This window comes from Myxine glutinosa, chromosome 5 (assembly GCF_964187855.1).
Source record: "Myxine glutinosa chromosome 5, kmMyxGlut1.1, whole genome shotgun sequence".
Lineage (NCBI taxonomy): Eukaryota > Metazoa > Chordata > Myxini > Myxiniformes > Myxinidae > Myxine > Myxine glutinosa.
In genome coordinates, this window is record NC_136265.1 from 44832303 (window position 1) to 44845836 (window position 13534).

At 46.8% G+C, this 13534-nt stretch overlaps 1 protein-coding gene across 7 annotated transcripts in view; it reads right to left on the reverse strand.

The window, feature by feature from the left end:
• Positions 1-12473, reverse strand: part of BACC1 (BPTF associated chromatin complex component 1) — a 65907-nt gene extending 53434 nt beyond the window's left edge. For 2 of the 7 annotated variants that reach the window (XM_068117189.2, XM_068117191.2), the window contains exons 1-3: positions 12316-12435; positions 9194-9288; positions 48-149 (exon numbers count right to left, since the gene is read on the reverse strand). In XM_068117189.2, the coding sequence (XP_067973290.2) occupies positions 48-149; positions 9194-9288; positions 12316-12336 (218 nt within the window). In that variant the 5' untranslated portion in view covers positions 12337-12435. Of the gene's footprint in view, positions 1-47; positions 150-9193; positions 9289-12315 lie in introns of all 7 variants that reach the window. The other 5 variants (XM_068117192.2, XM_078778004.1, XM_068117188.2 and 2 more) reach the window with 4 other exon arrangements.
• Between the last annotated feature and the right edge of the window lie 1061 nt (positions 12474-13534).

Genomic DNA, 13534 nt, shown 5'->3' on the forward strand with positions numbered 1-13534 from the left:
GAGGAAAAGGATGCAAGGTAAGATGAGATAAAGTCAGCAATGCTTACACTGTTCGCTCCCTGATTATCTGGCTGATGGAGTTCAATTCGTTGCCAAACCGCTCCACAGCCTCGTGCAGCATTCGAACTTCCTCAGCTGTCCACTTGGCACTAGGGACGGCCGGACATTCCACGTGAGGATAGGATAATCCACGCGGACGACTCGTTTATATCTCTTGACGTGTAAACGTAAAAGCACTTCACCTCATACTTCAGAAAACAAAACAAGAAACGTTAAGTCGGAGGGTCCGTTTGCCAGCACTAGTCTAGGGGTGTCCCTTTGTGTCTATCCCAAAGAGCATGTGAGTTTATCGCAGGTTACAAAATAAGAAGTTACAAATGCCTGCCGAAATTATCTTCAGTCGAATGGCAGGCTGAGCCAGCCGGTTCGTGAGACTTGGGCCAAAAACGTTTCTCACCCGATCCCCCAAGGTGATGGGAATCATTGGGGCCGATAAACTATCAGGAGTTAACCATCTGCTTTTCAATGAACGCTTGCCCGATAACAAATCACATGATACTCTGGCATAATTTTTCAAATACCTTATTAAAAAGAAAAAAAGAATTAAAAAAATACAACAACCAAATGCGTGAAAAGTTATTGAAATCTTTAAACGATTTGAAAGTGACAACGAAAACCACCAGCAGAGTTTGAATCAACCCTCAAACATGTGGATATAAAGGTGATAATAATTATACATTATTTTATAGGTAACAAGCAAAGGTACCCGGCGTTGCTGGGTAACGCGGCGTCGCTTCATTTATTTATTTTTTTTGTTTGTTTGTTTGTATACTGAATCGAGGCTCGTGAAAGAGCTGACATTTACTTCACAAACAAGTCAACCAGACAAACAAAATATATAAAAAGAGGGAGCGGAAGACAAGAGAAGGGGAAGCACACAAACACTTGAGAGCACACAACATTTAAGAGCAGGGAGATGTGTGGGAGGGAGAGGGCTTGGGGGGAGGAGGCGTGGGAACGGGCGGGGGAGGGGAGGGGGGGTGGGAAAAGTATAAAACACAAGGACACCAAGGACTTCCAGGACAGAAGTTGGTATTTCAAAAAAGTGGAATTGGGATGAAATTAGCAGGGATAGAAAAGATCAAGGTTTTGGATGGGGGAAGATAAGAGATGGTGGTGAACAGCTGTTTTAAAGACCTGGAGGGTGGAGTGGGATTGAAGAGAGTGAGGGAGTTTGTTCCAGAGGTGGGAGAAAAGAGGAATGAAGGAGTGAAGGTGAGCAGAGAGTCTTGATTTTGGCAGTTTAACCATAAGAGGGTTGCAGGCAGATCTTGTGCGACCTGTAGGAATATTTGCTGGACAGAGCCCAGAGAGAGCTGGGGGGGGGGAAAGGCCAGAGAGGAGTCGGTAGAAGACGGAAAGACCACCAACCTGCCTGCGGTGAGTGAGTGAGAGGCCCTTGGAGTTAGCTTCATCGCGGGAGATTCCAATGATTCTGAATGCTTTAGTTTCAACAGCGTGAAGACGAGCTAGGTGTGAGGCAGGAGCACCAGCCCAGAGGGGAGAGCAGTATTCCATAGAGCTGCGGATGAAAGCCTTGTATGTGGTGAGGAGCTGCGGATGAAAGCCTTGTATGTGGTGAGGAGCTCAGGTGTGCCAAGGAAGGACGTCACACGACGGAGGATGCCCAGTCGGCGACTGGCTTTGGAGGCCAGATTTGAAATGTGGTTTTCCCAGGAAAGATCATGGCAGATAGTGAGACCCAAAAGCTTGAGTGACAGAACTTCTTGGAGAGGATTATTCAGAAAGTGGATGGGAGGGTTGTCCAGTCGGTCTTTTCGGAGAGACATCGTAGGAGTGTGAGATTTGTCAGGATTGAAAGACATGTTCCACTTGTTTGCCCAGTCTGTGATTTTGTCCAGGTCTGCAGAGAGTGAGGAGGCTGCAGACTGCCGATCTGAGGGATGAAGAATGGAGCGACAGAGAGTAGAGTCATCAGCAAAGAGATAGAGAGGATTTTCAAGAGAATCAGAGAGATCATTGATGAAGACCAGAAAAAGCACAGGGCCCAGAACACTGCCTTGGGGAACTCCAGCCTGAACAGGAAGAGGAGATGAGAGAAACCCATTCAGGGCCACACGTTGACTACGACTAGAGAGGAAGTCCGCCAGCCATGCGTGGAGATTTCCATGGATACCAAAAGAGGAGAGTTTGGTGAGCAGAGCGGGGTGCCAGACCGTATCGAAGGCACGTGATATGTCAAGGGAGACAGCTCTAATTTCCTGTTTGGCATTGAGGACCTCCATCCATTGTTGAGAAAGCAGAAGCAGCATGTCCAGAGTAGAGTGACCAGGTCTGAAACCAAATTGATGATCAGAGATCAAGCCATTGGAGAAGAGGAAAGATTTCATATCTGAAGCAATGATGGATTCCATGACTTTGCTGATAATTGGGAGAAGGCTGATTGGTCTGTAGTTGCTGGGATCTGTTTTTGCACCTTTTTTGTGCAAATCGGTGATGTTGGCAGATTTCCAAGCAGATGGCAGATGACCTTGAGCAAAAGAGAGGGTGAAGAGAACAGAGAGAGGGAGTGAAAGAGCGGAAGAACAAGATTTTAGGACCCGTGGGCTGATGCCGTTAGGTCCAGTTGCAGAATCAGAGTTGAGGGTTGAGGGTTGACAGAAACTTTTCCACGTTGTCAGGAGGAAAGGACACAGAGTTCAGGAGCAGCTGGGTACGACTGGGTACGGTGGGTACAGAGAGGGATGGGTTTGGGATACAAGATTTAGAGGCAAACACAGAGTTGAGGCATTCAGCTTTTTCACGTGCGGAGTCAGCCGTGTGGCCGTTTGAGGTGAGGGAGGGGATGGAGGGGGAACAAACACCAGAAACAGATTTGACCAGACGCCACCAGGATTTGGAAGAGGGAGACAGATAAGAGAGTTCTGTCCTGAGAACGGAGAGATATTGTTTCCTGGCTCTCCTGAGGGTGGACGCACACTTGTTTCGGGCTTTGTGAAAGGAAATGAGATTTCCTTCCGTTGGATTTGCTTTCCAGGAGACGAAAGCAAGTCGTTTCTGGGCAATAGCCTCACCACAAGATTCCGTGTACCATGGACGGGAGGAAGGGTATGACAACTGAAGACGAGATGGGATAAATCTGTGCATGAGAGAGAGCAATTTACTTTGGAAGAATTCCCAGGATGAGTTGATGTCAGAGACGGTAGAGAAGGGAGACCAGTCCAGATGATTGATGGCTGCTTGAAGACCGTGCCAGTTGGCCTGAGTGAAATGCCAGACTCGTCGACGCTGAGGAGGCTCTCTGAGAATGGTCAGAGAGATGTCCACTTTAACAAGCACATGATCAGATGAGCCGATTGGAGCAGAAGAAGAGCAGCAGACATTTTCAGGGAAGTTAGTCATAACCAAGTCCAGAAGAGAAGATGCTCCGTTGACTGAGATCCGGGTCGGGAAATTGACAGATTGTGTCAGTCCCAGTGAGTCACAGAAGTCCTTTGCTGGAGAGCCATGGCTGGTGAGAGAGGTACCCACACCCAGCCAACTGGCATGGTGACAATTGAAATCACCACATATGAGGAAGAGAGAGTTGGGATGGGTAGATAGAAGTTGGTCCATATTATCAGACAGCGAGATGTAGATGGAGTCATCACTGTTTGGTGGACGGTACAACACACATATGAACAAAAGGTGGGAGCGAAGGGAGAGGGGAGTGAGGCAGAAGGTTGAGGGAGATGAAGGTGAAAGTTGGAAGGGGGAAGAAGCGGGGAGGACACTTTGAGGAGGAGGGGTGAGAGGGGAGTCTAGGAGGGGAGGAGTGAGGGAGGATCTCGGAGGGGAGGGGTGTGGGGGGATTTTGGAGGGAAGGGGCAAGGGGGGAGATCTTGAAAGGGATGGGTGATGGGGAAGATGGGAATAAGAGTGGGGAGGAGACAAGGAGGGAGAGTGGGGATGGGGGATGGAGGAGCAGACAGAAAAGGGGTTGGAGAGAGAGAGAGAGAGAGAGAGAGAGAGAGGAGGGGAGAGGAGGAAGGGAGAGAGGAGGGTAGAGAGGAGGGGAGAGAGGAGGAGGAGAGAGAAGAGAGGAGGGCGAGAGAGAAGAGAGGAGGATGAGGAGAAAAGAGACGAGGGGGAGGAGAGACGAGGGGGAGGAGAGAAGCGAGGAGGGGGAGAGAGAAGGTAAGAGGGGGGGAGAGAAGAGAGGAGGGGGAGAGAGAAGGGAGAAAGGGGACAGAGAAGAGAGGATGGGGAGAGAGAAGGGAGGAAGGGGACAGAGAAGAGAGGAGGAGGGGGGAGGGAGTAGAGAGGAGGGGGGGAGGGAGGAGAGAGGAGGGGGAGAGAGACGAGAGGAGGAGAGGGGAGCAGATGTGGAGAGGGGAGTTAGCAAAGAGAATGATATGTTATAAGAATATGTTATGATGCCCGGTGAACTGCAGAGAGAAAAGCTACCTCGAGATGGAATTGCTGGCTCTGTCACAAAAGCAAAATTAAAAGCAATGACAAAACTGAGACAAGCACAAATAAATGCTCGAAAACATCAACACAGCACTGAACAGAGCAAAGGTGACTGGCTTCTCTTCTCCTGCTCCCCCATCCTCCCTCTTTCGCTCCTTCCCCAACATCCCTCTCCCCCTCCCTCCCCCCCCCCCCCCCCCCCCCCCCAACCAATCCTCTCTCTCTGTCTCTCGTCACAACCCCACAATCTCTCTCCTGCCCCCTCAATCTCTCTCCCCTATTCCCACCACCTATTTCCCACCCACCCACTTACAATCTCCTCATTCTCTCTCACTCACTCACAACTTGTTCCCCCACAACCTCCTCCACCTCTCTCTTTCTTTCTCTCTTCCCACACCACCTTCTCTATATCCCCCACCAACTCCTGACTCACTCTCTCTTTCTCTCTGCCACAACACTCACTCTCCTGTACCCCATTCACTCCCTCTCCCCTGATCCAACCTTCAACCTCCCACTCCCTCACTGTCAACCCAACACTCTGCCCTCTCTCGCTCCCCTCCTCCATTCTCTCTGTCACACGCACACGCACAATTTGTAGCAAGCACCATGAATGCTATTGAGAGTTGATACCTTGAGCCAGGTTTGTCTAAAGTCAACTCCGATATTGTTCAACGTCTGTCTGCATATGTGTGCAGTTTACGTACGAGATCCTCCTTGAGTCTTCAGACCCTGTGTATCAGATTTAAAAATATTGTTACAGACGCGGTTTTGGATGTTAGTTTACCGAGCAGTTTGGTATGACCGCGTCTGCACAGTTTACCCCATTCCACTCGAACGTTGGCCAAATCGCGCTATGCTAAATCAATTAAGGAAAGGACACAACGGCTGGGTTATATGACACGACACCAGGGGTACAGTTCTCAAGACCTCCGGAGGAGGTTATAATATTTGTATGCAGAACGTTTAGATTACACTGACAAGAGGTACAACATAGAAAGGTGGGCACTTAAATACGGTCTTATATTAGCCCCGACAGACCACAGATAAACGGGACAAGACTGACTCACACAGGGATTGATGGCAAGGAAGGGCAGGTAGTCGATGGATAGCACAAGGTGCACCTTGGCTCAGGGACAGGATCCACACGGTCCGGTCCAGATATGCGGGGAGGTATCGTCGCGCTGGAGGTGGCGTCTGTTTCTCTTCAAGCTGGGGGCGCATCTCACGTCACCTCCGGTAAGTGGCTGCGTATATCCAGCGGGGAGTGACACGCCCTCGGCTCATTAGCTCCGCCCCAGATGGAATCGGTCCGCCGCTTCTTATTGGGTGCGGGGGGGTTACCGAGCTCCGCCCTTGACGAGGAGCTGACAGTCAGCCCCTTCGTGGTAACCCCGTCGGAGGAGCACATGGGCAATGGCGGCTAACCAAGCCGGAGTGAGGACGCCCACTCCCCGCGCCGCGGCCGCGCCGCCCCCGCTGTGGTTGTAGTTGTTGTTGTTCCATGAGATGATGGGAGGATGCGGAGATGAGGTTGTGGGGAGGTATTGGGAGGTCCTAAACTCACTACTGGTGCCATACAATCACATTCTGGTGCAACGAAGAGTCAGAATTAATGGAAACGAGTCCTTAACTGACATAGACTAAGAATAACTAGCAAGATGTCCTATAGTTGTCTACGTGAGATGCGGTGAACCTGGGCACGACATTTAATGGGGGAAAAAGGGGAAGGTCGGTTCTACAGAGTGTTGTTTACAGACAATGGGACTAGGGAATGGGGGATTGGGGATAGTTGGGGAGTATTGGGGAAATAGGGGAATATTTACAAGCGGATATGGATGGAGGCCAAATCCCATATCCGCAACAATATACAACAGAATTTAAAGTTCCATTGTGAGTGTTTTGTTGAATTGCAAACACGATTGAATTGTAGGAAAGTGTAAAATAAATGGGTGCTGGAATGAACATTACAAACAAAAAAAACAAGAGAGCATCGGAAAATGAGAACACCGTCCGCGGTCATTTTGTATTGAGACTTCTTCTTCTCCCAAATGCAAAACACGACAAAAACAGCAAAAAAAAAAATACAGAAAATTGACGATTTTATGCGACGTTGACCTTCGTCTGACCTATTGACCAGATTATTAATTTTGCCTTCTCCATATTCTCACAAGGCTTTGTTGAAAATTTGATGACCAAAGCTCAAATGGTGGAAAAGTTACGGGCCGGAAAGACACAGACAGACAGAAGTGAATTCAAAACCCCATCTCTCGCTGCGCAGGGGACGGACTAACCAGCCAACTAGATCCATTCACCAAGTGTTGAATGATTTTGCACGACTTGATGGCTTTTAGGTATTCAAAAAGAGAGTAACAAGTACAAATACATTCAAAGTACACCACCCCCATGACAAATAAATAACGTATCCTCAAGCGCGTGACATTACCGGGGTGCCTGTGCCTTTGACTCCAGCAATGCCGCTGTGCAGCACATAGAAACGTATTGGGAGGGTGAACCACCTTTAGTGAACCACCTTTAGCGTAATTAAATAAATAATAATCGTAAAATCATTCATTTCTTAGCAATTGGAGAATAGAATACCTAAACCACCAGTCTTTCATCTGAAGCTGTAACGTTTTGGAAATTAATTTAAAAATTAAATAACTAATTGATTAATCAATAAATAATCGATCAATTGATTAATCAATAGTTCAAAAATACCCTTTACAGCCAAATCACTTGGTCACTGTCATGTGCAAATATCAGCTTCCTGGCTCAAAAGGTGCCTGAGATATTGCCCAGATGAAAGAAAATAAATAAGTGATTAATATAATAATAATAAACCGACAATAATTAAATAATTAATCAATTAATGGATTAATCAAAAAACAAAAAAAATACAGCTTTTGCCAAAGCACGTGCTAACTATCGTGCCAAAATTTCAGCTTCCGAGCTCAAAGGATGGCTGAGATATCGTCTGGACAATCAAACAAACAATACAACAACAACAAGACATTTTAAGGCCATTTTCCCTGCAAGAGCGGGGGTTAGCCTTGCGGTCCCCATGACAATCTTCCAAAACACATCGCAAAACAATGTATAGCATGATATCGCAAAAAATTATGCACGAGTTATGACAAAACTTGGTGGATGAATTTGTTGGGTAATAAGAGCACGCCGATTATATTATTATGAATTTGGGTAGAGGAATATCTAGAGCCAGATAGATCTGTATAGGTAGGTATTTGACTGTCGCGATAGGGAATCTACCCTGTAATAAGTTCTGTGTTTTTAGGCGGTTTGCAGGGATAAGAGTATACCTGTGAACATACCAGGATGTTCGGGTGTTAAATAGTGGAGGGAATAAGATAACACCCCTTGTGCGTCAGACCTGGTAATCATTCCTTTGTCCCTTATGGCAACGCATTCCTTTAAACACTTAGATAGGCCCTTTAGTGCACACAGTAAGTAAATCCCCTTCCCTTATAACGACTTTGGAAAACAGGCAGGAAGCCAGATCGGGGCACTGCCGGATGGCTGCCGCCAGCTACACTTCCGGCGGGCCAGGCAACATCGAGTGACACGAGCTATAACCAAGCTACAGGGAACGTGTGATTGGTTGGCGCGGAAGGCACGAACCTCCAGCCAATCAGGGCGAGCAATACAGGTGCGGGAAGCACTCGGCCAACGAGAGGGCGCCAGCAAAACAGAACATTGGAGGAGAGTCGAGGAAGGTTATAAATGGGGGCACTGGACGACATTTTGACTCTCTCTGACTCGTCTGGGCTCTGTCCCTCTCTTTCTTCGCTGGTCACTTGTCTCTGCGCTTCCCTTCTTGGTCTTGGGAGGTCCCTGGTGGTCGTTGGTTCGCCATTTTTGTGGTGCTCGGTGCTTTTGGTGCTGTGAGCAGGCGGGACCTCGTGTGCGATCGATTTGGAGCTTGGAGCGAGGCGTGCCGCTGAACAGACGAGGCCGGGGCGAGCGGGTTGTTCGAGGCCTGGTGGCGCACGAGCGGGGCCGAACGGAGCCGCGTTTGGACGGCGGACACGGCAAGACGACGGACAGTTAAGACGCACCACATTGCATACACGCCATATGCTTTATTTTCCTTTCATTCATTCCTGTGTCCTGTTGTTGAGTCTGGTGTGTGGGATCCCAATTTAGGATTATCATTTATTTACCGTCGCGTTTCATTGTATCGGGTTCCGTGAATAAATCTCTATTTTTGTACATCTTACCCTGCATTCCCGTTTTGAGTTAATTCCCCTACAGGATCGGAGCTGCAGTCGGCACGCTCCAGGTAAGCGCTTTTCCCCGCTTCTTCCTCTTCTCTTCTTCTTCGCGCGCTTCATAGTCAAATCCGTGTTTGGTCGACGCCTCCATTAAATCCATTTGAGCCATCCGCCGTCCCTGGTGTTAACCGGAGGGATTCGCACGACAATATTTTGGTCCAGGTCCGAACCCAGATCCGGAATATCAGCGGGATAGAAAACGTAAACTGATCTGCCTGGTTGAGGTATGCACTCTACCGAGAGCCTGTCTTGGTACAATTGTAATGATAATCACACACCTGCTTGCCATATGTATCGGCTGTGAGATACTGTAATATGTAGAGGCATGGTTCCAATATAATACAAAATTTATTCATTGGGACATTAAAGCAAGAAGCCGTGAGGTATAATGTAATTCATAAAAAAACTCCGGAGCATATTTCTCAGCTCACCCAGATGGTGATCCTTCAACAACAGGATGCAGTTGCATCGTGAGCTCCCCGAGCTTACTAAATGCTGCACCAGCTGCAGAAAATATTTCTCCAACCTGCAGCAAAACCGCAAACCACCAACGGTTAGTGACTAGTTTGAATCGCTTTGTTCACAGAAATATCGGCTCATGGAGGAGCTAAATACCAGAGAGCAGGTTCACAGAATGACAGGGTATCAGAGGGAACGCACATGAGCAGATGAGTGGGAGGTGGTCAAGGAGAGTCATTAGGTGACCATGGTCAGTCATCTCGGAGGACTGGAAGGAGTAGCACGAGACAATAGACGCACACAGGTATTCGGTTCCACAGATGAGAGAATATAGGGATGAAGGAATGGAGGTGAGCGTTTGGTTTAGAATTGGGGGATGGTAACCTGGTGTGTGATTCTAAAAGAACGTGCGTCACCTGGGCAGGCTGGGGTTAACATAGATGGTTATAGGTTGCATCATCACATTGATCACCATGCTTTTTCCTTCTATTTTTTGGACTGTCAAGGCTCGGGGATGAGCTACAACACAGGACAAATCAGGACGCCTGTTACAGCATGAAAGTAACAGTAGAACGTGATAGGTGTTGGCTTAGCGGTTAGGGTGCCGGCTTGGGATCCTAGGATCCTGAGTTTGAATCCCGGTCGATCGTTGAATTAACGCCAGGGGGGTTGACTCAACCAGTCATCCTTCCGAGATCGGAAAATCGAGTACCCGCTTGCTGGGATGAATGTGTCGGTGTGTGCCCCTTTCCTTTAGTAAGAGGCAACTAAAGGGTTGGTGTCAGGAAGGGCATCCGGCTATAAAAAAAAAGTTGCCTCAAAAAGGGAACCATGATGATTGTCATGGGGCCCGCAAGGCTAACCCCTGCTCTAGCAGGGAAAATGGCCTTAGAGAGGGAATTTTATTTTTTGTAGAACATGGGTGTGGGCAGTGGGCGATGCGACTAGGGGAAGGTCTGAGGGAGAGACATAAACAGCAGGGTTGAAGGACAAAATAGAGGGAGACTCCGAGAGCTAGGATTAACATGGGTAGCAGCTGATGACGCCAAGCACAGAGGTGAGAGTATTCCATCAAACTGCAGATGAAGGCCTTGCAGGTGGACAAACGTTGAAGTGTGCCAAGGAAGGATTGCACGAAAAAGGATGCCCAGCCAGTGAATGGCTTTGAAGGCAAACTTAATAATACGTGGTTTGCCGAAGAGAGAACGTAGGTTTGAGTGAACTTCAGGAGAACTACTATTAACCCTTGGATGCAGTGATTGGGCCTCGGAGGCCCAAAAGGTTTTTTTTGTTGCAAAAACTATGCTGTACAATTTTTTTTTGGAATGAGCCTCATTTTCACCGACTTTCATGTTGTTACACAAAATTCAGCGACATTAAAATAAAAAAATTCATTCAGGATCGTGTGAAAATCTTCATTCTTCACTTATAACCCGAAAATCCGACACGAATGCAGGCTTGGGGCCTTTGAGGCCCCGCATAAATGTTGTTGTACTACGATGTTATATCATTATTTTCTTGATATGAGCCTCATTATATGCTCCTATAACTTGGTTACAAATAATTCAGTGACAAAAATATGAAAATTAAAAAACTTTACACGAATACATTTGTGGGGCCTCCGAGGCCAAATGGCTGCGTTTATGTAGGATTTTTGACGCCTGCATCTTAGAGTTGAAGTAGATATAAGGGTTTACCATACGGTCCTTGAGAGTGTGAAATGTGTTAAGATTTAAAGACATATTCCAAGTATTTGACCAGCTTGTGATTTTTTTCCAAGGTCTGAATAGAGGGAAGAGGCTGATGCCTACCTGCCTGAAGGATGAGGGATGTCACAGCAGAGGACGGAGTCATCAGAAAATAGATAAATGTGATTTTCCAGAGTCGGAAAGACCGTTGATGAAGATTATGAACAGGACTGAGCCCAAGACACTGCCTTGGCAGGGATAGGTCCTGGGATGAAATGAATTCCTTTTAGATCCACATGTTGGCTATGAGAGGAGAGGAAGTCATGTGTGGAGTTGGCCTTGGATACCATAGGCAGAGAGATTGGAGAGCAAGGCGGAATGGAATCCCAGACAGTATCAAAAGCAAGAGAGACGGCCCTGATCTCATGTCTGGCAATGGCATCGAGGCCTCCATCCATTGCTGGATGAGTATAAGCAGCTTGTCCAAGGTGGAATGACCTGGTCTGAATCCTAACTGGTGATCTGAGGTGAGGTTGTTGGAGAAAAGCAAGGATTGCTGATGATTGGAAGGAAGCCAATTGGTCTGTGGTTAAGGGGGTCCGGTTTTGCTCCTCGTTTATGTAATGCGGTAATGTGGGCCGATTTCCAAACAGATGGAAGATGACCTAACACAAATGATACGGTGAAAAGGTGTGCAAGAGCAGCAGAGGCGTTTTTAAGACACGTGAGCTGATGCCGCCCGGTCCAGTTGCAGAGTCAGAGTTGAGTGTTGCCAGAAACTTCTCCTCCTTCTCAAGTGCAAAATACCTTAGAGGTCCAGGAGCAGTTGGGTATGACTGGGAAGGGAGGGTGGAGAGAGGGAAGTGTTGGGAACACAAGATTTGGAAGCAAACACAGAATTGAGGGATTCGGTCTTCTGTGGTGCCATTTGAAGTGAGGGAAGGGGATGAGGGCGCAGAGGAAGAAGAAGAGGCAGTAAATTAGAAAGAGAAGGAAGAAGAAGAGGAAGGGGAAAAGGCAATCGACTTGAAACAAAATCATAAATGTATTGTGATCGGTATTGCCAAAGTCATAAATACATAATTTACGTCATAACGACTTTATGCAAAATAAAAGGTTTCGACTTTCGTGCTGTCCAGCAGTCAACGCTGTACGTTTCAATGAGGTTCCCTTAACCCTAACCGAGCTGGGTGATTTGGAGCTTCCCCTAAATGGTCTTTCAGATGGTCCGATTAATTTGAAAGCCCTGAAAAAAAAACCGCGTGACTGAGTCTGAGGTGATTTGTACATAGGGTCCATTAACCAAGCAAGTGGTACTTATTAAAATTAAACAGGACGAATAATCCAAAATGCATTATTCACGTCAAATTCAAATTATACCAAACATATCGTTTGCTAAATCTTACCTTTGTAGAGGTGGACGTCATCGTGAGAGAATTCCGCCAAGCCTGGACCTGCGAAGAGGTGAAAGGTCATTCCCGCCTTTCTTCAGATGCAGTGATCTTCAGGTCCAGACAATGTACGTAACCTAAGGATCATCACTAAACAACAATTTAATAAAAGTGCACGACACATAGTGAACGCCAACTTAAACTGATCCAAAGCGTTATTGAAGGTTCTACCACTAATTACACCGTCATGGCTCACAGGCCGTGCACGAAAAGAGAACCTTTTATTTGGGCGATCGAATGTAATAACTTTGAATAATTATTTGTACAAAACGAAATTAATTTACGTCATTTTATCTTCCTCTGCAAGATGCTACCAGGGAACCGGTCTCCATAAACTTTTTTGCTGCTACTCACGAATCGTTTTTCTCAATAGTGGCTGCCTCCATAGCATAGGTCACCCTGAAGCTTCGCTGAACCTGTGCAGGTTATTCGGTCTCTATAAGTCAAGCAACACACGAAATATTATTGTGGGGACGCCTTTTTTTTTTTCTTTTTTTTTTGTGTACAAAGTCGAGGCTCGTGTAAAAGCTAACACATAAAACACAAAAGCATAAACAAACAGAAACACACATGAAACATAATAACAACAAGATATCGCGCTCACAAGGTTTCGATATGGTGACAGCCATCTTGGATTTTGACGTGGTGACCTAATTTTCAATAGGGTTCTTCCATATGCCTAGTTGCACCCACACACCAAATTAGAATTCGGTCCTTCGCTTACGCACGCACACACACATACACACACACACACACACACACACACACACACACACGCACACACGGACGGAGGGGAAAACCATAGTCCCCCTTTCACTCCGCGGTGCGACGGGGGACAATAAATATGTCGTGCAGAGCACGATACTTGTGAAATCCCTAAAATAAGTTGTTGGCCTATGATGACCTCAAAAATAATTGGTGGTTGAATTCAGTGACCTGGTATACAAATCCTCTTCAAATTTCAAGTTAATTGGATGAAAATTGAGGATTTTAGAAATTTGGCCTATGTTGATCTTTTGGCCAATGTTGACCTAAAATATCATTCGTGGTTGAACTCAGTGTCCAGATATGCAAATCCTCTTCAAATTTCAAGTCAATTTGGATGAAATCAGATGAAAATTGAGGATTTTAGAAATTTGGCCTATGTTGATCTTTTGGCCAATGTTGACCTAAA